The sequence below is a fragment of the Pinus tabuliformis genome, chromosome 7 (assembly GCF_031772625.1).
Source record: "Pinus tabuliformis cultivar Carrire ecotype Pingquan chromosome 7, CPIR1, whole genome shotgun sequence".
Taxonomy (NCBI): domain Eukaryota; kingdom Viridiplantae; phylum Streptophyta; class Pinopsida; order Pinales; family Pinaceae; genus Pinus; species Pinus tabuliformis.
In genome coordinates this window covers 1013093392-1013117323 of record NC_142293.1, presented here as the reverse complement: position 1 = coordinate 1013117323, position 23932 = coordinate 1013093392, and the positions used below count along the sequence as shown (strand labels likewise).

The following is a 23932-nucleotide window of genomic DNA, read 5'->3' as shown; positions in this document are numbered from 1 at the left end:
TTTTATTTCTCTAATCTGCAAGCTACTGAAAGTCATCCTTCTGGAGCTACATAAATTTCTCTTTTTTTGATCCGCAATTGATCAAAATTCATCATTCTATAGCTACCAAAAGTAGACTTTTTGTGATTTGTGAGATACCTGAAGTCATCATTCAATAGCTAGAAAAAGTCATAATTATGCAGCTACCAAAATTTTGTTTTTGTGATATGTCAGCTAGGGAATTTCTTCATTCAGTAGCTACCGAATGTTCTGCTTATTCAATATACAAGCTACCAAAATTCGTTATTCCACATCTACTAGAATGTTTCTTTCTATGATCTGGGAGCTAATGAAAGTCTTGATTTTCCAGGTACCGAAAGTTTTCTTTCTGTGATCTACGAGCTACCCGAAGTCATCATTCTGTAGCCAACAAAAATTGTATTTCTATGATCTGCGAGCTACAAAAAGCCACAATTCTATAACTACCTAAATTTGTCTTTGTGTTATCTCTAAGCTAGTGAAATTTTGTCTTTGTGTTATCTCTAAGCTAGTGAAATTTGTCATTCTCAGGCTCTACAAAGTTGACTTTGTCTTACCTATGAGCTATTAAAATTTGCATTATTCTTCGAAGAAAATTTGTCTTTCTTATTGGTATTATGATGAATGTGTTTTCCTTGATGGAAACCTACTTGATAAATATGTCAACATGATGATTATGCAGAGGCTATAGGTTATATGGACAAAGGAATATCATGTGAGAGACAAAAAGATAATAAATGTGAAGTTTATGAAAGTATAAGTGGGTCCTATGAAGAAAAGACATGTACATATGTAGGTATGGCAAATAAAATTCATGTATAGTTTCCACACCATGGTATTCTTAATACTAGAGGTCTTGACCATGGTATTGGCCCATATTAATGAGCAAGATAATGGATATTTGATCTCTTCAAAGAATACCATTGACATTACTAATGGATTGGCCTAAGGTATTGGCTAATGGATAAGCTATATAATGAGATGGCGATCAAAGTGTTAGAGGTGAAATTTGTGAGTTATTGATGAATAATTTGATGGGAAACAAGTGTGCACCAAGGACCTTGAAGGAGGTTTAGATTTGATAGATCTGAAAGCATTGTAGTGACTATGAACATGTTTTCTTGAAGTTTTATGATTATGACTAACAATGATGGATATGTGATGGTAATGATACTCTAACATGAACATGTGATAGTAAGGGTTGTGAAGTATGTTTTAAGGTTGCAATGAAGGTATGTCTCAAAGATTATAGAGATGTACGCGACACTCAGAAGTCGCGTACATATCATTGCAGACCTATTACTGGGAAGTCACGTATATATTATGTAGTATCACGTATATATTATGTAGTATGCACAGATATGTATGCATGTGTGGTGAATTAAAAGTTTGTACCTATGCATAAGTTGTTTATAAGGGTCACGCACATTAACTATGGTTTTGCAGTATGAGCTTTTAATGATGTTTAACAAGTTATGTTATGCTTTTTGTTGTATGTGGATGATGTTTCTCTCATGATAATCTATGTTTGACAGTTTAGGTTGGGTTGAAATGTTTATGGAATGATATGTTGATTAGGGATGACGCTACCGTGTGATGCTTTGTATTTGGTTCAATGATGTGATTGAGTAATTAATTCAGTAGTACAGAGATGCAGATTCAATTATCAATATTTTGAGATCTGTATGCAGTTCCTCTTAAGGATAAGTGCGTACATACACTAGTATGACTCAGAACAATTGGTTTCTCTCATGGGTAACAATTTTTGGGTTGGTACATTGATGAGTAGTTGTGCATTGTTATGATATGTTCTCGTTTATTTTGATCCATCACAATAGTTGATTAAGACTCAGTGATTGATTTGATGATTTTATTGGTTCAGTAATTAAGTAATTTGAGAGAGTGATTGGTTTTAGTGTTTTTATCTAGTATTGGGCTTAAATGATGGTAGTAGGTTCAATATGAAAATATGATGAAAAGTGGTATACATGTTTGATTTTTTGGTTAAGGTGGATCTAGTATGAAATATTATGAAACATGGTCCACAAAGGCATTGAGGGTTGGAGCCCTCAATGAGGAAGTTGAAGCTTCCTTCGAGTGGTAGCTGGTGAATCTGATTAGGACCTTGGAGCTTCATTCTGGTAGGTTCTAGTAAATGAGATCACGGGGTTGAAGCTCCCTTCCAGTGGGTGTTGGGGAATGAGTGAAGGGTGTAACCTTCTGTAGGTGGGTGCCTGCATACTAGTATAAGTTTGCGTCAGTACAAGATTGTAATATGTTTTCCTTTATAATAAAAATGCAGGCAAAGATGATGAAAATGGTGGTTTTCTCCCTAATTTGGTTTCCATCTAAAATTTATAGTTCCCTCATGTGTTGATGTGTTTCTTATGTTTGATGGTTTATTCTATTCTTGCTTATCCTCATTATTTTTCAGTTAAATGCTAATGACGTAATGACATACTAGTTTAGTAGAACAAATGATGAAATATATGAAATGTTAGATAACTTGATATAAGTTGTTTTCTTTGATCATAGTCACATACACATGCTAGTTTACTTAATAATAGTAGAGTACAAAAATCTGAATACAAAATTGAAAGGTTTAAGAAAGTTTTAAAATACCGGTTCACCCCTCCCCCCAAGTATTTTTCCCAACATTTCTGTGGTTTGCAAACTAACAAAATTCATGATTCTGTAGCTACTGAAAGTTATATTTTGTGATCTACGAGATATCAAAAGTTGTCATTTTGTAGCGACTGTAAGTTGTTTTCTTGTGATCTATGAGCTATAAAAAATCGTCATTTCGCAGCTAGAGAATGTTGTCTTTATGTAATCTCTAAGCTACCGAAAGTCGTGATTCTACAACTACTGAAAGTTGACTTTCTTTGTTGTGTTCAATATTGAAATTCATCATTCTACAACTACCAAAAGTTTTCTTTCTATTGTTTGTGAGATATTGAAATTCATTATTTTGCAACTACCGAAATTCATGATTCTACAGCTACAAAAAGTTGTATTTTGGTGATCTGTGAGTTATCGAAAGTCATCATTTTGTAACCAGTGTAAGTTGTCTTTCTGTATTCTATGAGCTAACGAAATTATCATTCTGCATATAGTAGAAGTTAGTTTTTTTGATCTACGAGCTACCAAAATTCATCATTCTACAACTACCAGAAGTTGCCTTTCTATGATCTACGAGGTACCAAAATTCATCATTCTGCAAGTACTGAAAGTTTTCTTATTGTGATCTACGAGCTATCCAAAGTTGTCTTATGTTGTTTTTGTTGAGATTTTCTGTTTGAGTCAAATAGGCAAAAATCTCTGAAGGATGACAACAATAGGGATTTAGTTCCTAGATTAGCTCCAGGTTGTTGGGAGGGAGTTAATGCCTCCTATATTTGATGTGAGGGAGTTATGAGGCTGTTAGATTCTCTATGCTATTTAACAGGCAGTCATTCGGATGATTTGCTATGAGTGTGTGAGGATTTCATGATGTAATCTCCAATTTTGATTAATATATTCCTGATGCCTATGTTTGGTGGACGTAGCCCAGATTGGTTGGGTGAACCACGTTAAAAGCTGTGTCTTATGTGTTTGTTGATTTATTCTGCTGTGTGTTTGATAAATTGCTGTGCACCTGATCCAACAATTGGTATCAGAGCAAGTTGGAGGTGCTGGTGCTGAGAGGATTCACTGCGTTCGTGGATGATTAAAGACTGCCTGTTGCCTGGATCGTTTGCTGGCAGCGTGCGTGGAGCTGTTTACATGCTGAATTACGCGGAGCCGTGGAGCACGCATTGACCTGGTATGTTTTACATATGGCTGGTGCATGTACTGCTGGTGCGTGGAAAGCCTGTGCGTAGAGCGTGCTGAGAGCTGTGCGTGCTGAGACCTGTGCGTGGAGCTGTGGGTGGAAGTTTCTGATACCGGGTATGTTTTTTAAATTGCTGGTGCTGCGAAATTATACCGGGTATGTTTTTTAAATTGCTGGTGCTGCGTAACTCTATTCCCAACACCGGATTATATTGTCAGTGCTGCGTAACTCTAAAAAAAAACGGTGCGGCTGTATATTTGTTTTTTGGAACAGCGTGTATATGTATTGAAAACTATATGCGCAGTCAACACGGCGTTGGTACATATGTGTTTGAAACCGGCGTGCATAGAGTTGAAAACAATAACAGCGTGGATTTCTGTAAACAAAACCTGCATATTTAAAAAAAAAAACGCATGGATATGATGTGTTAACAAAAATGCGTGGTTATATTTATACCCTATGATGATATAAGATGTATTCATGGGTGCCAAAGCATGTGTGATGAGGATAACGTACTTTAATGGAAGGATAATAGCACATGAGGAAAAGGAATTTGATGATGTTGCATTACAACGATTTGGCAAGCATTGCCTTGAAGCTCATACATGAATAATATGTGTGAAATTATATAAATACCATTAAAGGAGTTATAAGGGTTATGTAATATGGTTTTTCACAAAGGCTTTAAAAGTGTATGTATTTTTTTGTGGGGTGAAATTTGCACAAATAACCTGAAAGTGTTTCTTTGTTTTAAAAAAAAAATAAAGAAAAGTAAAATAAGTGCAAAGGGCAGTTTTTTTAAAGGCATAGGCAGTTTTTTGTGTAAAACAAAGGCATAGGCAATTTTTTAAATTGCTGGTTGGATATTTGGAGATTACTGTGTTTTTTGCTTATATCTAATGGCGAAAACTCAAAGTGCCCGTTTTGAAATTGAGAAATTTAATGGCAAGAATAATTTTGAGATCTGGAAGGTGAAGATGCACGATCTGCTGGTTCAACAAGGTGTGGCGAAAGCACTGTTGGGGAAAAACAAAAGACCTCCTTCCATGACGGAGGATGAATGGGATGAGATGGACGATAGAGCTCTGAGCGCAATCCGGTTATGTCTGGCGGATGATGTTCTGTTCAACATTGTGTCAGAGAAAACCGCCGCAGGCTTGTGGTCGAAGCTCGAGAAGCTCTATATGACATAATCTTTGACAAATCGAATTCTCCTGAAACGGCAGCTTTACAGTTTGCGGATGAAAGAAGGTACCTCTATTGCTGATCACCTGAATGTTTTTAATACCTTGTTGGTGCAATTAAACAGTCTAGATGTGAAATTTGATTCAGAGGATAAGGCGATAACTTTATTATGTTTTTTGCCTGAATCCTGGGATCACTTTGTTACTTCCATAAATTTTAGTACATCAGAAATTCTTGAATTTGACGATGTTGTTGGAGCCTTGTTGGCTGAGGAGACGAGGAAGAGGTCGAATGCAGACACCTCGACATCAGAGGTAATGATGGCCAGAGGTCGCTCACGAGAGAGACACTCCGGGGGAAAGCATAGCGACTCTCGTTCGAAGTCCAAAGGAAAGAAGCCAAAGGTGAAGTGCTGGCATTGTGGCAAGGCTAGACATCTGAAAAAGGATTGCTGGAAACGAAAGCAGGCTGCTAAAGAAGGCTCTTCGACAGAAAAGAAGGAAGCCAACACCACAGATACAGGTTCAGTATCTGGTTCAGGTATGAGTGATGAAGTATTGTCAGTTAATGTTTCAAAACATGATCAGCATTGGTTGTTAGATTCCGGGGCATCTAACCACATGTGTATACATAAAGATTGGTTTAAAACATATAGATCAATTGATGATGGTGTTGTGTACATGGGTAATGATGTAACATGTAATATTGTTGGGATTGGAAGCATACAACTACAAATGTTTGATGGCACAACTAAAATATTAACTGATGTGAGGCATGTACCAGATTTACGGAAAAATTTGATTTCATTAGGAGCACTTGATTCAAATGGATATAAAACTGTAATTCAAGGTGGAGTTATGAAAATTTATAAAGGTATCTTACTAGTGATGAAGGCTAAGAAAGTAGGAAATCTATTTCAGTTAGAAGGTAGAACTGGGTCAGATCATGTGTCTGTGTCTGAACATGACAGTAGTTCCATTCACTTATGGCATCAAAGATTGGGGCATATGAGTGAAAGAGGATTGAAAATTTTGGCTGACCGAAAGTTACTTCCTAATCTAAGATCTGGAAAATTGGATTTCTGTAAACATTGTCTATTTGGTAAACAAAGTAAACAAAAGTTTAAAACAGGCAAACACACTAGTAAAGGCATACTTGATTATATCCATTCAGATGTTTGGGGTCCAGCCCCTACAGCGTCATATGGTGGCTCATCTTATTTTGTATCATTCATTGATGACTTTTCTCGGAAAGTTTGGGTCTACATGTTGAAAAAGAAGTCTGATGTTTTTACAGTTTTCAAGCAGTTTAGAGCATTGGTAGAAAACAACACTGGTAGAACTATAAAATGTTTAAGAAGTGACAATGGTGGTGAGTTTTCCTCCAAGGAGTTTGACAGCTATTGCAAGGATGCAGGGATCGAGAGACATAAGACCACGGTTTATACTCCTCAGCAGAATGGAGTTGCTGAACGCATGAACAGGACTCTTCTAGAGAGAGCAAGATGTATGCTGAGTAACGCCGGGTTGCTGAAGGAGTTGTGGACGGAAGCAGTGGCAACTGCTTGTTATGTAATAAACCGATCTCCATCAACGGCAATAGACTGCAAGGTTCCGCAAGAGGTATGGACAGGACACCCTTGTGACTATTCTAAACTCAGAGTGTTTGGTTGTGATGCATATGCTCTAGTGCCTAAACATCAACGAACTAAATTAGATCCGAAATCGAAAAGGTATGTCTTTGTTGGGTATGGTGATGGAACAAAGGGATTTAGATTGTGGGATCCTACTACCCGCAAAATCATCATCAACAGAGATGTAAGGTTTAATGAATCCTCTCTTGTACAGTTAGATGTAGATAGAAGATTGAAACAAGATGATGTATCTGATTTCTAGCATATTCAGTTTAATAGCATCTCTAATGATAGTCATAACAACCATAGTTCAGATTCTAGTCATGAACAGGTTTCAGAATCAGATTATGAACAGGGTTCAGATGGAGGACATGAACAGGTCTCAGATGGCGATCATGAAGAAATTCCTACATTTGATAGACAGCTAGTTGTGGAAGCACCAGAAACATTCTTAAGGAGATCTACAAGGATCAAACGCCGTCCGAGAAGTTATGATGATACAGTTGCTTTGATCGCTAATGATGATGAACCTTTGTGTTATCAGGACGCTGTAGAAGGTTCAAATAGTGACAAATGGAAAGCAGTCATGAAGGAAGAAATGATGGCCTTAGGTAAGAATGGTACGTGGGATCTGGTTGAACTTCCCAAAGGCAGGAAAACTGTGGGATGCAAGTGGGTCTTCAAGCTGAAACGAGGAGTGATTGATACGGAAGACAGGTACAAAGCTCGGCTGGTTGCAAAAGGGTTTTCTCAGAAAGCTGGCATAGACTTTCATTAGATATTTTCACCAGTGGTTAAAATTGTTTCAATTAGAGTTGTGTTAGCATTAGTGGCTCTGTTTGATTTGGAGTTGCAGCAGTTAGATGTTAAGACTGCATTTCTACATGGTGATTTAGATGAGGAAATATATATGGAACAACCAGAAGGGTTTGTTCAGCATCGCAATGCGAAATTTGTCTACAGGCTCAAGAAGTCATTATATGGCCTGAAGCAGTCGCCTCGGCAGTGGTATAAGAAGTTTGATTCTTTCATGTTGAGTCAGAAATATGTTAGAAGTGAATATGATCATTGTGTTTATTTCAAACAGTTAAATAATGGCATGTTCATTATCTTAGTGTTGTATGTTGATGATATGCTTTTAGCAAGCAAAAGCATTGAAGAAATCAACAGGTTGAAGACTCAGATGGCAAGGACGTTTGATATGAAAGATCTAGGAGCTGCAAGACAGATTTTGGGCATGGAGATTTTCAGAGACAGGAGTAATGGTAAGCTCTGGCTATCACAACAGAAGTATGTTGAGAAAATACTTTTGAGGTTTGGTATGAACAATGTGAAGCCTGTGTCGATCCCTTTAGCTTCCCATTTTAAGCTTTCTTCGAGTTTATGTCCTAATACCGATGAAGAAAAGGATTATATGTCTCGAATTCTTTATGCCAATGTAGTAGGATGTTTGATGTATGCGATGGTGTGTACGTGACCAGATATTTCTCATGCAGTTGGGGTTGTCAGCAGGTACATGGCAAATCCGGGTAAAGAGCACTGGTCAGCAGTGAAATGGGTGCTTCGGTACTTGAGAGGCACAAGTAGTCATTGTATTTCTTACAATAAGAGTAGTGAATATGTTTGCGGATATGTTGATTCCGATTTTGCAGGTGACTTGGATAAGAGAAGGTCAACTTCAGGATACGTCTTTACTCTTGCAGGTGGAGCTATTAGCTGGATGTCAAAGCTACAGAACATTGTTGCTTTGTCTACTACTGAAGCAGAATACATTGCTGCTTCTCATGCTTGCAAAGAGGCAGTTTGGTTGAAAGGTTTGCTTGGTGAGTTTGGTAGGTTACAGGATAACATCAGGTTACTTTGTGACAGTCAAAGTGCAATACATTTGGCTAAAAATCCAGCCTATCATAGTAAGTCAAAGCATATTCCAATCAAATATCATTTTGTAAGACAGGTTATCACTGAAAGAGGAGTCTCTCTTGAAAAGGTGCATACAAAGGAGAACTGCGCAGACATGTTCACGAAACCAGTTTTGTTGGAGAAGCTACGCTGGTGTTTGGCTTCTCTTGGCTTGCAGAAAAGATAAAATAATAATAACAGGGCATCAGGCGAATTGTTGTCAAGGTGGAGATTGTTGAGATTTTCTGTTTGAGTCAAATAGGCAAAAATCTCTGAAGGATGACAACAATAGGGATTTAGTTCCTAGATTAGCTCCAGGCTGTTGGGAGGGAGTTAATGCCTCCTATATTTGATGTGAGGGAGTTATGAGGCTGTTAGATTCTCTATGCTATTTAACAGGCAGTCATTCGGATGATTTGCTATGAGTGTGTGAGGATTTCATGATGTAATCTCCAATTTTGATTAATATATTCCTGATGCCTATGTTTGGTGGACGTAGCCCAGATTGGTTGGGTGAACCACGTTAAAAGCTGTGTCTTATGTGTTTGTTGATTTATTTTGCTGTGTGCTTGATAAATTGCTGTGTACCTGATCCAACAGTTTTGTGAGCTACAAGAATTTTTTATTCTTTAGCTAACAAAAGTTATCTTTCAGTGATTTGAAAGGTATCGAAAGTCGTGATTCTGCAACTACCGAAAGCCATGATTCTGTAGCTATTGGATTTTTTTTATTTTTATTTTTTCCTCTGTGGTCTACTAGCTACCAAAAGTCATCATTCAACACCTACCAAAAGTTGTCTTTCTATTATCTACAAGCTACCAAAAAACATTCATTTTCAGCTAATAAAAGTTGTCTTTTTGTGATATGCGAGCTACCAAAAGTTGTCTTTCTATGATCTACTAGGTGCCGAAAGTCATCATTTTACTTCTACCAAAAATCATGATTCTATAGCTACCAAAATCCATCCTTTTTGTGATTTGAAAGCTATCAAAAACCATCATTCTATAACTACCAAAAGTTGTCTTTCTGTGATCTACAAGATATCAATTTGTTTTTTTTTTGGTAATCCATGAGCTACCAAAAGTCGTTATTTTAGATCTACCAAATATTTTCTTTCTGTGATTTGCGAGTTACTGAAAGTCGGAATTCTGTAACTACCTAAATTTGTTTTTATGTGATCTATGAGCTAATAAAATTCATTGTTTTGTAGCTACCAATATTTGAATTTATGTGATCTCCAAGCTAATGAAAATTGTGACCTTATCTTTCTTTGATCTACAATCCACTGCAATTCGTCATTTTGTATCCACTGAAACTTGTATTTATGTGATCTACGAGCTACTGAATTTCATCATTCCGTGGGTATCAAAATATATCTTCATGTGATCTTCGATCTATTAAAAGCCCTGATTTTGCTGCAAATGAAAGTTGTATTTCTATAATATATGAGATACCAAAAGTCAACATTCTACAGCTATCGATAGTTATCTTTATATTATCTAAAAGCTACCAAAATTTATGTTTCTATAGCTACAAAAAGTTTTCTTTATGTGATCTTCATGCTACAGAAAGTCGTCATTCTATGGCTACTGAAAGTTGCCTTTCTGTGATCTGCGAGCTAACTAAAGTCGTGATTCTGTAGCTACAAAAAGTCGTGATTCTAAAGCTACCGAAAGTTGTGTTTTTGTGACATTTGAGCTATTGAATGTTCTCATTCATTAGCTTCCAAATGTTGAATTTCTTCCATGTACGAGCTACCAAAATTTTTCATTCTACAACTACCAAAAGTTGTCTTTCTATGATCTGCGAGCCACTGCAAGTTTTCATTATTTTGTAGCTACCGAAAGTTGTCTTTTCGTGATCTATGGGCTACTAAAAGTCACCATTCTGTAGCCAAAAAAAATTGTCTTTCTATGATCTATGACCTACCAAAAGGAATTATTACGCCGTAAGGCGTTCTCCTCTGAAATCAACCTCCCAAAATGTCTTCGTGTCGTAATCGTAGCCCTTAGATCTAGTGTTAGACGATTGGAGAAAAATGAACCGTTGATTAAGAGGTTAAAGTTTTTTAGGGTTTAGAGGGTGTTGAGGGGGCGGCGGCGGACCTGCAGAGGCGGACGCGGGTGTTGAGGGGGCGGCGGACCTGCATGAGGGCGGTGTACTGGATACTAGGCAACCTCTATCGTTTTTGTAAACATCAACTGGCCGTCTTGTGTTAATACAGGATGAATTGGGCATTTCAGTTGGGCACTTGGTGAACAGAAAAAGCAGAGTAGCGTTATTCAGAAGCAAGTTATCAATGGGATTATGGAAGTATTCACTACGGGAAGAGCCTCTCCTTGTTCAGGATTCCAATCCATCTTCATCCAGATGGACTCTGCACCGTTCCAAGCTGTTCTGCGGGATATATACTACCTTTCTCCTCGCTGCAGTACCCATCAAGGCCAAGACCACCATCAGCGCCGAGGACTATCACAGACTGTTCTTGAAGATGAGATGCAACGACACCATAGCTCAACATCTCAAGGTCATCACCCAAGAACCCCATGTGGCCAGCACCCCTGAAAACTTTGCCACAGCAGACTATGTTCTCTCCACTTTTCATAATTCTGGTCTGGATGCTCATTACACAGATTATGAAGTTCTGCTGACTTATCCTCTGTCAAGGTCTTTATCCCTCGCATTACCGCAGGGGGAGGTCATCCAGCTAAAACTGAAGGAGCAAGAAATAGCAAGCGATCCTTCCACCAAGAACGCCAAAGTCATTCCCACCTTTCATTCTTACTCTCCATCCGCAGACATTTCTGCAGAAGTGGTGTTTGTCAACTATGGCAGAGAAGAGGACTACTCCACTCTCAGAGACATGGGATTGGATGCTAAAGGTGCCATTGTTATCGCAAAATATGGAAAAAGTTTCAGAGGAGATATCGTAGAGATTGCTGCAGGAGCTGGAGCAGTTGGAGTTATGATATATTCTGATCCTCGAGACTATGGAGGGAACAGAACACAAGGATACTATCCAGACTCTACATGGTTACCTCCATCTGGAGTTCAACGAGGTTCTATTTATCAAGAAATTGGGGATCCTAACGCCCGGTTGGCCCAGTCTCCCTGATTCAGAACGCTTATCAGTAGATGATCCCAGGACTAAACTGCCTATGATTCCATCGATTCCAATATCAGCGGAGGATGCCACAACCATAATGAAGTCGCTTGGTGGCCCTGTTGCTCCTGCTGATTGGCATGGTGCTCTGGACTTGCCTGCATATCGCCTTGGTGGGGGACCAAGCATTCTCAATCTTCATTACAAGGTAAGCATGCCCTTCTTTATTCAATCTAACCCTGCATCCCTTCTGTAGCCCCAAAATCATACATCTTAGTTTTCCACAATAAGGATTTTACGCAACTTCTTGCTTCAAACCCCCTAAAAAGACACGATGAATCCTCCCAATTGGAAGATCTTGCTTCTGTTTCAAACCAGCGGGCAGGGGACAAGCACTACCCCGTTTTTGTCCGAGGATTGAATTTGAAACTGCTGGGAAGAGTTGCTCAAACCGCATCTCCTTAAAAACTAGCTTCTGTTTCAATTATTTTTTTCCTGCACGGAAAGAACCCAAATTTTAGCCGGGAATGCACCAATATGATTTTTCCAGACAGAAAGCTACCAAATATAATAATCTCTTACCAATTTACGGCTGGAGAGCAGCCCAACCAACAATTCTGTTTCAAAATCAATCCTTAATTTTAAGGAGAAAGCCATCCAGTTTTGTTTATTCTCAGTCCTAAATTTTATTTATTCTTAGTCCTGTTCTCTATCCTATTTATTCCAAGTTTTATGTGTCTTTGATGATGGTGGAGTATCTGAACTCTACACAATTTGCATTAATAACACAATCTTTTTTTTTTTTTAATCTGGATTGAAACCACCCAATTTTTTCCTGACATTGAAATCAAGATTAATTTTCTAAATTGCTTACCCAAATTTTGGCAACGATTGAAATTGAAAATTTTGAGAGGAGTGGCCTTAAGGTAGAACAAATGAGTTGGCTAAGAAGAACCAAATATAATAAACTCTTACCAATCTAATGCTAGATAGCAGCCCAACTAACTCTTTAATTTAGAAGAAACATTTATTAGAATGCTAATATATAATTGAAATTAACAATTGAAACTAAGAACTGAATTCTTAATAGTTGAATCTAAAGGCGTGATTTACTCTCTAAAAAGTTAAAATTTGTAGGGTTTAATTAGATAACAATCTAAAATTTTTGAAATTTTTATAGTAATATTATCAGACATTTATTTTTGAAATTTTTAGAGTAATATTATCAAACAATTATAATTGCCATTTTCAGGAATATTAAAATTTGTTAAATTTTATACTTCAAAATAAATATGTTTCTATCATTTATAATTGCCATTTTCAGGGATATTAAAATTTGTCAAATTTTATACCTCAAAATAAGTATGTTTCTGTCAATTTTTCCATGATTTCCAACGCCCTTGCTCAGAACTGCTAACATCCTGGAGGAGCCTATTGAATCCAATACCATGTTGAAAAGTGGATAAACTAAGAATTAAACATAGTACTTGCTCTTACTCTATCACTGATTATATGCCCCTTTCATCATTTCTTTTAACAATTCATCTAATTTAAAGGTGTAGATAGCTAGCGTCCTGTAACACTGAAAGTACAATATTACGCTATAGTTTCATTGAGGAGCTTCCTATTTTTCTAAAAACTGGTGTGGATAGTTAGCTTTCTGTTACACACAAAGCATAATATTAGGCTATGCTTATACAGAAGGGCTTCGTATTATTCTGAAAAGTGTCTTCTGAGAAAGATTTCGGAGTAGCAAGGCTGCAAAAGACATTACTTTGGCGATATGAAGAAGCAGAAAACCGCACAAGGCCAGCAAAATTCGACGACCGGAATAAGAGAAAAGACAGTGAGATTATCAGAATCTCCGAAGTAGGAGGAGATTAGAATTTTCATGAGATATAAATTTTATTACTCATGAAAGGCTCGGCTATTTGCTTCCATGAGACTGCCTTCTCCAAACAAGATTTAGAACTTAGGCCCCCTCAACGGAACCATTAGTTTAGGACATATGTAGTGATATGTGCATATTTCATAACCAGTTAGAAGCATTGTGTTTAGCACTCTCCTTAAAGTACATTTTATATTTGGGTGAGAAGCTATGAAATCTATACTTATTTTTCTTTAATGGAAATCTTACATTCTGGTGATTTTAGATCAAATTCACACTGTATAACAGCTGTCTTTCCTCTCATGTAATGTTTGTTGCAATTAATCTGAATATCTTTGTAGTTCTGATACAAGGCAGAGATCCTTACATATTGATGTTTGATTGTAATTTCAGTCAAATCATACCATTGCCCCAATTCGAGATGTATTTGGACTCATAAAAGGTTCGGAGGAGCCTAACAGGTGGATCACCTTCTGGGACTTTAACTTCATGAGTGTATCAATGCATGTCCATTCATGGAGCGTATTTTAACGCTGAAACAATGGTTAATATCATCTAACTCCTGTTGCAAGTCTTCACTAAATATATTACAGCTTGAAATACTGTAGCTATTGATATAAGAAAAAGATATCTTTGGTGATAAGCAGGTATGTTTTGCTGGGTAACCACAGCGATGCATGGACTTTTGGTGCCTGTGACCCGAATAGCGGAATTGCAACCCTTCTGGAAGTCTGAATCATTGCTAGCTTAATCCCCCTTCTTTTCTAACCTATTTCTATTCGTAAAGATATCCAAGTTAACCACTCTCTGTCTTGTTCAGATATCTCAGAGACTAGGGAAGTTGCTAAAACAGGGTTGGCAGCCAAAGAGAAGTATACTATTGTGTAACTGGATGCAGAGGAATACGCATTGGTAAGAACTTGTATTTACTTTATGAAGAGTGGAGGAATATGATGTTCTGGCAATCGGTATTTCATCCCAATTATGTTCTGGGGCTCTGTTTTTTACGGTTATCTGATCCATGAATAAATATGGTAGTTTAGATTAAGATAAAGGAGGTATGTGTCAAGGATATACATTCAGGAGTCCAAAAATATAATTATAGTTACTCAAGTCTCATTGTACCAAGAGAAAAGTCTACATCAATGGGTAAGTTTAACCAGTCTCTAGTATTAGTAATATTACTATTACTAAATATTTGTTTAATTATGTATTAGCAGTAGGTATCCTGTTCCCTTTACTCTTTTAAATTTCCCACAAAGTTCACTTTGAAAAAAAATATAAATATCCAGCTTAATCCAAAAAGGTTTTGAAAAAATTATTACTTATCTCTTTTCATGTTTAATAAATGTGATTAACACAAAACTTAGAATCATTAAGGAGATATATCCTATTTATCAACCTATAAAAATTGCAGATTGGATCGACAGAATGGGTGGAGCAGAACTATGATTTACTGTTCTCATCCGCGGTGGCATATCTCAATGTTGATGTGGCTGTCAGGGGCCCAGGGTTTTCGCTTCAATCAACACCCCAACTTGACGATTTTATTCAGGATATAGCTAAAGAGGTCAGTTGGATATTTTATTCAAGTGGGTATATTCTACTTTCCACTGTCAGTAAAATACTGATCGTTATACTTTGAATTGATTATTATACTCTGATTTGCAAAGGTGGAAGATCCAAACAATCCTGGAAAGACAATCTATGAATCATGGGCTTCTTCCAGCCAAGATTCCCGTCCTCCTGTAAGTGTTCATGTTTTGTTTCATTACCTTATCCTTCAATTAATGATATGATAAGTAAGATTACATCTCACTGGTTTTAAATTAATATGATTAATCTGATTCTGATTAATCTTGGCTTCTTCCAGCCAAGATTCCCATCCTTCGGTAAGTCCTCATGTTTTGTTTCATGACTTTATGCTTCAATTAATGATAAGGATAAGTAAGATTACATCTCATTGGTTTTAAATCAATATGATTAATCTGATTCCCTATCAGAAGGAAATTTGGCAAATATTAAGTACCACACAGTAAGTCAATGATTAGTTTTGGTTTACTCTCTTTTCATCTGGTCAAATTGAATATCACATTATTCTCATCGGATTTGACTACATGGTACTTAATATTTGCCCATAAAAATCGGGTATTGCTGTAAATTGCCAATAAAAATTGGGTATTGCTGTAAAGAGCTTACTAAATTTCAATCTCAGATTAAAAGGTTAGGTGGAGGGGGATCCGATTATGCCCCATTTGTGCAGCATGCCGGAATTCCAGGCACTGACTTCACCTTTGGAGAAGGTAAAGAAATCACAGTCATAGAATACAGGAAATTGAAATTAAATACAAATAGAGAAATCAACAAGTTATTGTACTTATTTCTACAATGTATTGATGATAGACTTTCCGGCAAATCATTCTCTGTATGATGATTACATGTGGATGGCAAAATATGGCGACCCGCATTTTCATAGGCATGTTGCACGTAAGTACATTGTCAACGTTCCATACATTGCCCTCTGGCAAGGAATATCAGCCATGCACAAGTTGTGTGGATCCAAAGGCTTGTAGGTTGCAGTAACATACATCCCACAGCACAACCTGTAAAGTCTTAGTATCTGTGCAATTTGTTCATGGCAGACATCCCTAGCCCCTTTGAAGATGGTCGGAGAGTTAAATTTAATGATTATAATCAAACATTTGATTTTCTACCTATTGTCCAGTGGGAGCAATGTGGGGTCTAACAGCGCTCAAGCTAGCGGATGCAAAGGTTCTCCCTTTCAACTATACAACGTATGCCGACAATTTGCAGGTAGGAAAGATGTTGGATTAGTTTAAATGAAGACTTTGTCTTTTTTATAAACAAATATATTAAAAAACCAGCAAAAATTCATGTTAAGTTTTTCATTTTAAATAAATAAAATCTAAACCTAACATAAATTCATCTGCTGTTCTGAACATAAATGGCAGCAAAGTGTTTGTTAACTCTTTTCTAATTGATAGTAGGAAGTTTTGTTCAGTCTAATTCTAATTGATACCATATGCTATAAATCAACTGCTTAATACTTATACTTGGCAAATTAGTATCAGAAGATGCAAATTTTGAAAATCCATTGAAAATTCTTTGACATATTTGGCCTGTAATTGGGACAGTTGTATGTGGATACATTAGAATCACAGTTAAGCTCTGTCGATGCACCTTGCTTCGTGTCTACAAATCCATTGCATAAGTCCATTGCTGAGCTCAGAAAAGCTGCGTTGCAGATTAAGAAAAAAGCACAGGTTTGGTTTCTTCTTCAAAACCCCTGCAAGAGATATAAAGGCCTTTAAATTTTTGGATGGTAATTGATTAGGTACAACTTTATAATGCTCTAAATTCAGGAACTGGAGGCTCTTGAGGATGAAAGTGCAGAGCTGAGGAGCTTGAATGACCATCTTGTAATGGCAGAGCGTGCATTTACAGACGCAGATGGGCTGCCTGGTTCGCCTTGGTATAAGCACTTGGTAAAGGACATATGTTCAAAATATATGATTGCTGTGTTTGTGATGTTTCTTAAATGCAAGGTTATTAAAACAGAGTTGCACATATGTTTGGCTCGCATGCAGGTATATGGGCCGTCTAAAATCAACAAGTATGGGACAACAGCGTTTCCTGGTATAAGTGACTTGCTTGCGCTTGTAGCAGGTGATGAGGCCAATCATAGTGGTGATGGGTGGGCTGGTGTACAACACCAAATATGGAGGGTGTCAAGAGCAATCAGCCGTGTAGCTCTGGTCATTCATGGGGAGCTCAGTTGATTTGGTCATTTTCAAGCTGTTATTGCTGTAAATTGCCAATAAAAATTGGGTATTGCTGTAAAGAGCTTACTAAATTTCAATCTCAGATTAAAAGGTTAGGTGGAGGGGGATCCGATTATGCCCCATTTGTGCAGCATGCCGGAATTCCAGGCACTGACTTCACCTTTGGAGAAGGTAAAGAAATCACAGTCATAGAATACAGGAAATTGAAATTAAATACAAATAGAGAAATCAACAAGTTATTGTACTTATTTCTACAATGTATTGATGATAGACTTTCCGGCAAATCATTCTCTGTATGATGATTACATGTGGATGGCAAAATATGGCGACCCGCATTTTCATAGGCATGTTGCACGTAAGTACATTGTCAACGTTCCATACATTGCCCTCTGGCAAGGAATATCAGCCATGCACAAGTTGTGTGGATCCAAAGGCTTGCAGGTTGCAGTAACATACATCCCACAGCACAACCTGTAAAGTCTTAGTATCTGTGCAATTTGTTCATGGCAGACATCCCTAGCCCCTTTGAAGATGGTCGGAGAGTTAAATTTAATGATTATAATCAAACATTTGATTTTCTACCTATTGTCCAGTGGGAGCAATGTGGGGTCTAACAGCGCTCAAGCTAGCGGATGCAAAGGTTCTCCCTTTCAACTATACAACGTATGCCGACAATCTGCAGGTAGGAAAGATGTTGGATTAGTTTAAATGAAGACTTTGTCTTTTTTATAAACAAATATATTAAAAAACCAGCAAAAATTCATGTTAAGTTTTTCATTTTAAATAAATAAAATCTAAACCTAACATAAATTCATCTGCTGTTCTGAACATAAATGGCAGCAAAGTGTTTGTTAACTCTTTTCTAATTGATAGTAGGAAGTTTTGTTCAGTCTAATTCTAATTGATACCATATGCTATAAATCAACTGCTTAATACTTATACTTGGCAAATTAGTATCAGAAGATGCAAATTTTGAAAATCCATTGAAAATTCTTTGACATATTTGGCCTGTAATTGGGACAGTTGTATGTGGATACATTAGAATCACAGTTAAGCTCTGTCGATGCACCTTGCTTCGTGTCTACAAATCCATTGCATAAGTCCATTGTTGAGCTCAGAAAAGCTGCGTTGCAAATTAAGAAAAAAGCACAGGTTTGGTTTCTTCTTCAAAACCCCTGCAAGAGATATAAAGGCCTTTAAATTTTTGGATGGTAATTGATTAGGTACAACTTTATAATGCTCTAAATTCAGGAACTGGAGGCTCTTGAGGATGAAAGTGCAGAGCTGAGGAGCTTGAATGACCATCTTGTAATGGCAGAGCGTGCATTTACAGACGCAGATGGGCTGCCTGGTTCGCCTTGGTATAAGCACTTGGTAAAGGACATATGTTCAAAATATATGATTGCTGTGTTTGTGATGTTTCTTAAATGCAAGGTTATTAAAACAGAGTTGCACATATGTTTGGCTCGCATGCAGGTATATGGGCCGTCTAAAATCAACAAGTATGGGACAACAGCGTTTCCTGGTATAAGTGACTTGCTTGCGCTTGTAGCAGGTGATGAGGCCAATCATAGTGGTGATGGGTGGGCTGGTGTACAGCACCAAATATGGAGGGTGTCAAGAGCAATCAGCCGTGTAGCTCTGGTCATTCATGGGGAGCTCAGTTGATTTGGTCATTTTCAAGCTGTTATGAGTTGAGTCTCTATTCAAAATGTTCCCAGGGGGTAAACAAAGGCAATGGCACATGAGATGCCATAAGGCCAGTGGGATTGATACCATAAGGCCCATCATCATGTTAGCTTAGGAACTAACAAAATGAGAGTAAAACTACGTATCTCTGGTTTTCGATAAATCATCAGGTTAGATGGGGCACTGGGGCAAACAAGATCAGAGTAAAACTATGTCTCTAGTTTTCCTTATGTATGGTTTAGTACGTCATAAACAAGAAAGCTATTAAAATTGTAATCAGCATATTATAAGGTTACAATAATTAGAATCAAGCTGACGATCTTGTGTTGTCATTTTGTAATATCCCAGCATTATCATCATAAATATATTGCCTTGTTTTCTCCGACAACCAACAATCAGAATATTAATTTATGATGGAGAGAGATTTTTACATATGCAAAACAATTATTATGGTTGCAAGTGACTTGCGTAAATTATTTCTTCCGCTACTACCTAACATTTTTACGCCGTAAGGCGTTTCCCTCTGAAATCAACTCCCCCAATTGCCACTGTGTCCTTGTTTGAGCCATCAGATTAGATGTTAGACGATTGAAACGTTCCAGACCGTTGGATGTAGTTTAGGTTAGTTTTTTATATTTTTTTGGCACAGCTTTTCTCGCTGCTTCAAATCGCCGCACAGTTTTTCTCGCTGCTTCAAATCTCCCTGAGCAGGCAGCGTCTCTGGGCATCCGACTCTAGGAGCTTGGAGCTTGATGAGCTTTTATCTCCAGTGAGGGTTTTGCAGGCAAAGTTTTCAATGGATCTTCAGGGCTTCAAATTTCCTCCATCGAAAGAGAAATCCTGCATCGATCAGAAGAAATTTCCCGCGTTTTATGAATGAAAATCCCCTTACAGACAGAGGACGGACTGGATTATGAATGAAGATGCCAGATTCAGATCCTCCAACTATGGAGAGAATGACTTCATTTGTTTTGCATTCCACCCGCGAAGTTTGCTCTAATGCGGCCATTTTCCGCAGTGCTGTTTCGGTGGTCGGTAACTCTGTTTGGGTCTTGTTTGATGGTCTGGCGGTGGATCAGAAATGTTTACAGGTAAAAAGCTTTAGTTTTATCTTTCAGCTGGTTCTCCGCTCTTATTTCTTTGTTCTTCGTGACTGTAGGCGTTCAAGCCCTATCATAAACCCTAATCAGTTTTCCTGTATTTGAAATGCAACGCAGGACGTTGGGACCCCGAGTTGGCTCAACCTGCTTGGTAGGGCGACGTGTCTACAGTGGCAGAGTTTCCTTACGGGTAAGAACTTGCCATAGTTTGAGGGGAAATTTAAAGCGTGGCTCCAATGCGACCCAACGGTGGAGCTTTTGCCAGAGTTTCCTCATCTCCAACTGTGGAGAGAATGACTTCATTTGTTTTGCATTCCACCCGCGAAGGTTGCTTTGATGCGGCCATTTTCCGCAGTGCTGTTTCGGTGGTCGGTAACTCTGTTTGGGTCCTGTTTGATGGTCTGGCGGTGGATCAGAAATGTTTACAGGTAAAAAGCTTTGGTTTTATCTTTCAGCTGGTTCTCTACTCTTATTTACTTGTTCTACTCTTATTTCCTTGTTCTTCGTGACTGTAGGCGTTCAATCCCTATCAGATACCCTAATCAGTTTTCTTGTATTTGAAATGCAACGCAGGACGTTGGGACCCGGAGCTGGCTCAACCTGCTTGGTAGGGCGACGTGTCTACAGTGGCAGAGTTTCCAGTTTTGGGTAAGAACTTGCCCTGGTTGGAGGGGAAACTTAAAGCGTGGCTATGGCTCTCTGCATCTATGGGATGCCTGTTTCGTAGCCAAAAAGCTCAATTTAGAAGAGGGTTAGAGCTTTTTAATGGGTTTTTTCCCAAATGTAAATAAATTTTGCTATGACAATGTGATTATCATTTCAGATATTACCTAGAGCTTATTCTGCTCTGAAATTATGTAGTTTCCTGTTATTCTCTTTTGTGACGATGAAGGTTTATAGAGCTGTGCCGTTAATTATTTTGCGGTTTGATATGGCTACCATGGCTAGCAGTCGACGGCACCATTTGCTTAAATTTGTTTTTGAATCTTTGCTAAATATGTATACCTAGTTCGGGGTTTGCGTCTTCGATTATATCTTCATAAAATAATGTGATGTATACTCAATTCCTTGCTTACTCGTGTTTGCCCGTATGTTATATCGTTTACATATTTCAAGGAGTTGTCTACATTATAAAGAGTTATAAATCTTCGATTTGGATATGTGGCATCGGCCAACTTGATCTCCGTTTAATAATTGCAGCTTGTTTACCAGTTACATACGTTTAACATTACCTAATGTATGTTCTTTTCCTTTGTAATTGCGGGGTCTGCTACCCAGTGTCATTATAGCTTGGCCTCCTCAGTTTCCAAGTTTCTTCCGGGAGCTTATGATCCACTCCCAACCTCCAGGGTTCATCATTTTGTGTTGTTATTGCAGCCTATGGAAGATTGGGTCGAGCTGCAGAGGCAGAGAAGATGTTTGAAAAGATGGTTAACGCAGGTGTGGAGCTAGATGTTTTTGTTTATGGTGCCTTGATAAATGCATTTGTTGAAGCTGGATGTGTGGAAGAAGCTGTACGTTACTTTCAAATAATGCAAAATGCTGGTTTTGCAGGGAACTCTGTGGTGTATAGTTCTTTGATTAAGGTTTATAGTAAACGTGGTTTTTTGAAGGAAGCACAAGAAACGTACAAACGCATACAGAAATTGGGTGTTGAACCAGATGCCTTTTTATCAGGCTGTATGCTTGACCTTTATGCTCGCACTGATATAGTGACTGAAGCACAAGAAGTATTCAAAGTCTTGAAGGAAAAGCAGCACGCAAATGAATTTTCTTTTTCCATGATGTTGTCCTTATAAAAAAAGAATGGAAGGCTTAATGAAGCCACTGAAATTGCAAAGGAAATGTTAGAATCGGGATTTCTTACTAACGTTCTTTCTTTTAATAGCGTCATTAGCCTGTTCATTGCAGATGGAAGATTGAGAGAGGCTGCTGAAGTTTTTCATCAAATGTTAAAACTAAAGGCTTCACCCAATGAGAATACATACAAAACACTGGGCATTCTTCTAAAGGGAGGAGGCATTCCAAGGGATACAGTAGAGCAGCTCGATGTTGCACGTAAAAGTGGGCTTCCACATGGTATTCAGGCCTTGAGAATGACAATCTTTTCTGCAGTGGGGATGCATGCTGAAGCTTTGGAAGCTTGTGATGAACTGAGAGCTTCTGGGTTGGATTTTGATGTGTCTTCTTACAATGCTGTTATATATGCACTTGGTAGCGCTGGGAGGATTAATGAAGCTTACAACATGTTCATGATCATGCAAGCCAAAGGTCTTGAACCAGATACAATTACTTATGCAAGTATGACAATTAGCTATGGGAAGCTAGGGTTGGTAGACGGTGTTAGGAGAATGTTTTACAAAATGAAACAGAAGGGTTTTCAGCCAAACGAATTCATGTTCAAAGGCAGTTATAGATGCCTATAAAAGTGTTGGGAAGTTTGCTTTAGCCAGATTTGTTACCCAGGAGAGGGAGTTCATGCATCAGTTGCAAGATCATGGTCACATTATATAAGATTATGCAGATCTGGTTTCAAGCTCGATTTCATGTGCACAACTTTTAAAAGGAAGCTGGCATACCCTGTATTCATGCTGTTGTGTCTTTTAACATTTTGTAAAATTGTAACAGGTTATTTTTTTTTTTGGGAAATTTAAATCTATGCTCCTTGTATAGCTTCCACATGGTATTCAGGCCTTGAGAATGACAATATTTTCTGCAGTGGGGATGCATGCTGAAGCTTTGGAAGCTTGTGATGAACTGAGAGCTTCTGGGTTGGATTTTGATGTGTCTTCTTACAATGCTGTTATATATGCACTTGGTAGTGCTGGGAGGATTAATGAAGCTTACAACATGTTCATGATCATGCAAGCCAAAGGTCTTGAACCAGATACAATTACTTATGCAAGTATGACAATTAGCTATGGGAAGCTAGGGTTGGTAGACGGTGTTAGGAGAATGTTTTACAAAATGAAACAGAAGGGTTTTCAGCCAAACGAATTCATGTTCAAGGCAGTTATAGATGCCTATAAAAGTGCTGGGAAGTTTGCTTTAGCCAGATTTGTTACCCAGGAGAGGGAGTTCATGCATCAGTTGTAAGATTGTGGTCACATTATATAAGATTATGCAGATCTGGTTTCGAGCTCGATTTCATGTGCAAAGCTTTTAAAAGGAAGTTGGCATACCCTGTATTCACGTTGTTGTGTCTTTTAACATTTTGTAAAATTGTAACAGGTTATTTTTTTTTGGGAAATTTAAATCTATGCTCCTTGTATAGAGAAATTGTGGATAAAAGGGTACTAGTAGTTCTTTTAGTGTATAACAAAAATGAAAATAAAAAGACATTGGTCATTCCCTTCTCCAATATAAATTAAGACTTTGAAAACAGAGGAGGGCACCCCAAAATCCTGAAGCTTGACAGTGGTATCTGAGATTCTCAAAAAATTCTGTGAGATTTTCTCAAAATCATATTAGAATTTCTATTTTTTTTTCGAGCAAAATTGTGATCTGTTTAGACTATGCGATTGAGGAGATGCATTATCTATTGAAACTACAATTTTGCCCCGACGGCCCAGTTCTCATCGGAATATGGTGAAAAAAATTAATGTGTTTAAATCGTTTTTTCGTTTCTTAAATAAAATAGTGATTTCAAATTCTCATTAATTTTCTACACGATTTCAATTATAAACTGGCTAAACATCCTAACACTCAAATTAATCTCCTGAGTGGATCATTCAACACAGAGAAGCAATCTAACTTTCGCTTGTAACACAAGCGATACTTAAAGAAGTGGTGGATGTGAA

General features: G+C 37.8%; 1 protein-coding gene and 1 pseudogene across 2 annotated transcripts; both read left to right on the top strand.

The window, feature by feature from the left end:
- The first annotated feature begins 10572 nt into the window (after nucleotides 1–10572).
- LOC149251003 (putative glutamate carboxypeptidase LAMP1) lies at nucleotides 10573–19343 on the top strand (annotated as a pseudogene). The gene is made up of 16 exons (XR_016265441.1): nucleotides 10573–11860; nucleotides 13934–14001; nucleotides 14188–14269; nucleotides 14361–14452; nucleotides 14958–15110; nucleotides 15214–15288; nucleotides 15756–15843; nucleotides 15944–16027; nucleotides 16266–16354; nucleotides 16696–16829; nucleotides 17357–17514; nucleotides 17615–17698; nucleotides 17937–18025; nucleotides 18367–18495; nucleotides 18595–18717; nucleotides 18820–19343. The product of XR_016265441.1 is annotated as a putative glutamate carboxypeptidase LAMP1 (transcript).
- On the top strand, nucleotides 16467–17346 carry LOC149251004 (putative glutamate carboxypeptidase LAMP1). The gene is made up of 3 exons (XM_089459298.1): nucleotides 16467–16824; nucleotides 16924–17046; nucleotides 17149–17346. The coding sequence occupies exons 2-3, from the start codon at nucleotides 16984–16986 to the stop codon at nucleotides 17338–17340; spliced, it is 255 nt and encodes an 84-aa protein (XP_089315424.1). The 5' UTR covers nucleotides 16467–16824; nucleotides 16924–16983; the 3' UTR covers nucleotides 17341–17346.
- Nucleotides 19344–23932: the final 4589 nt, after the last annotated feature.

Coding starts and splice junctions, on each gene's coding strand:
- LOC149251004 (XM_089459298.1), top strand. CDS start 16,984: ATGGCAGAGCGTGCATTTACAGACGCAGATGGGCTGCCTGGTTCGCCT. Junction 17,047..17,148: donor CGCCTTGGTATAAGCACTTG/GTAAAGGACATA, acceptor GCTCGCATGCAG/GTATATGGGCCGTCTAAAAT.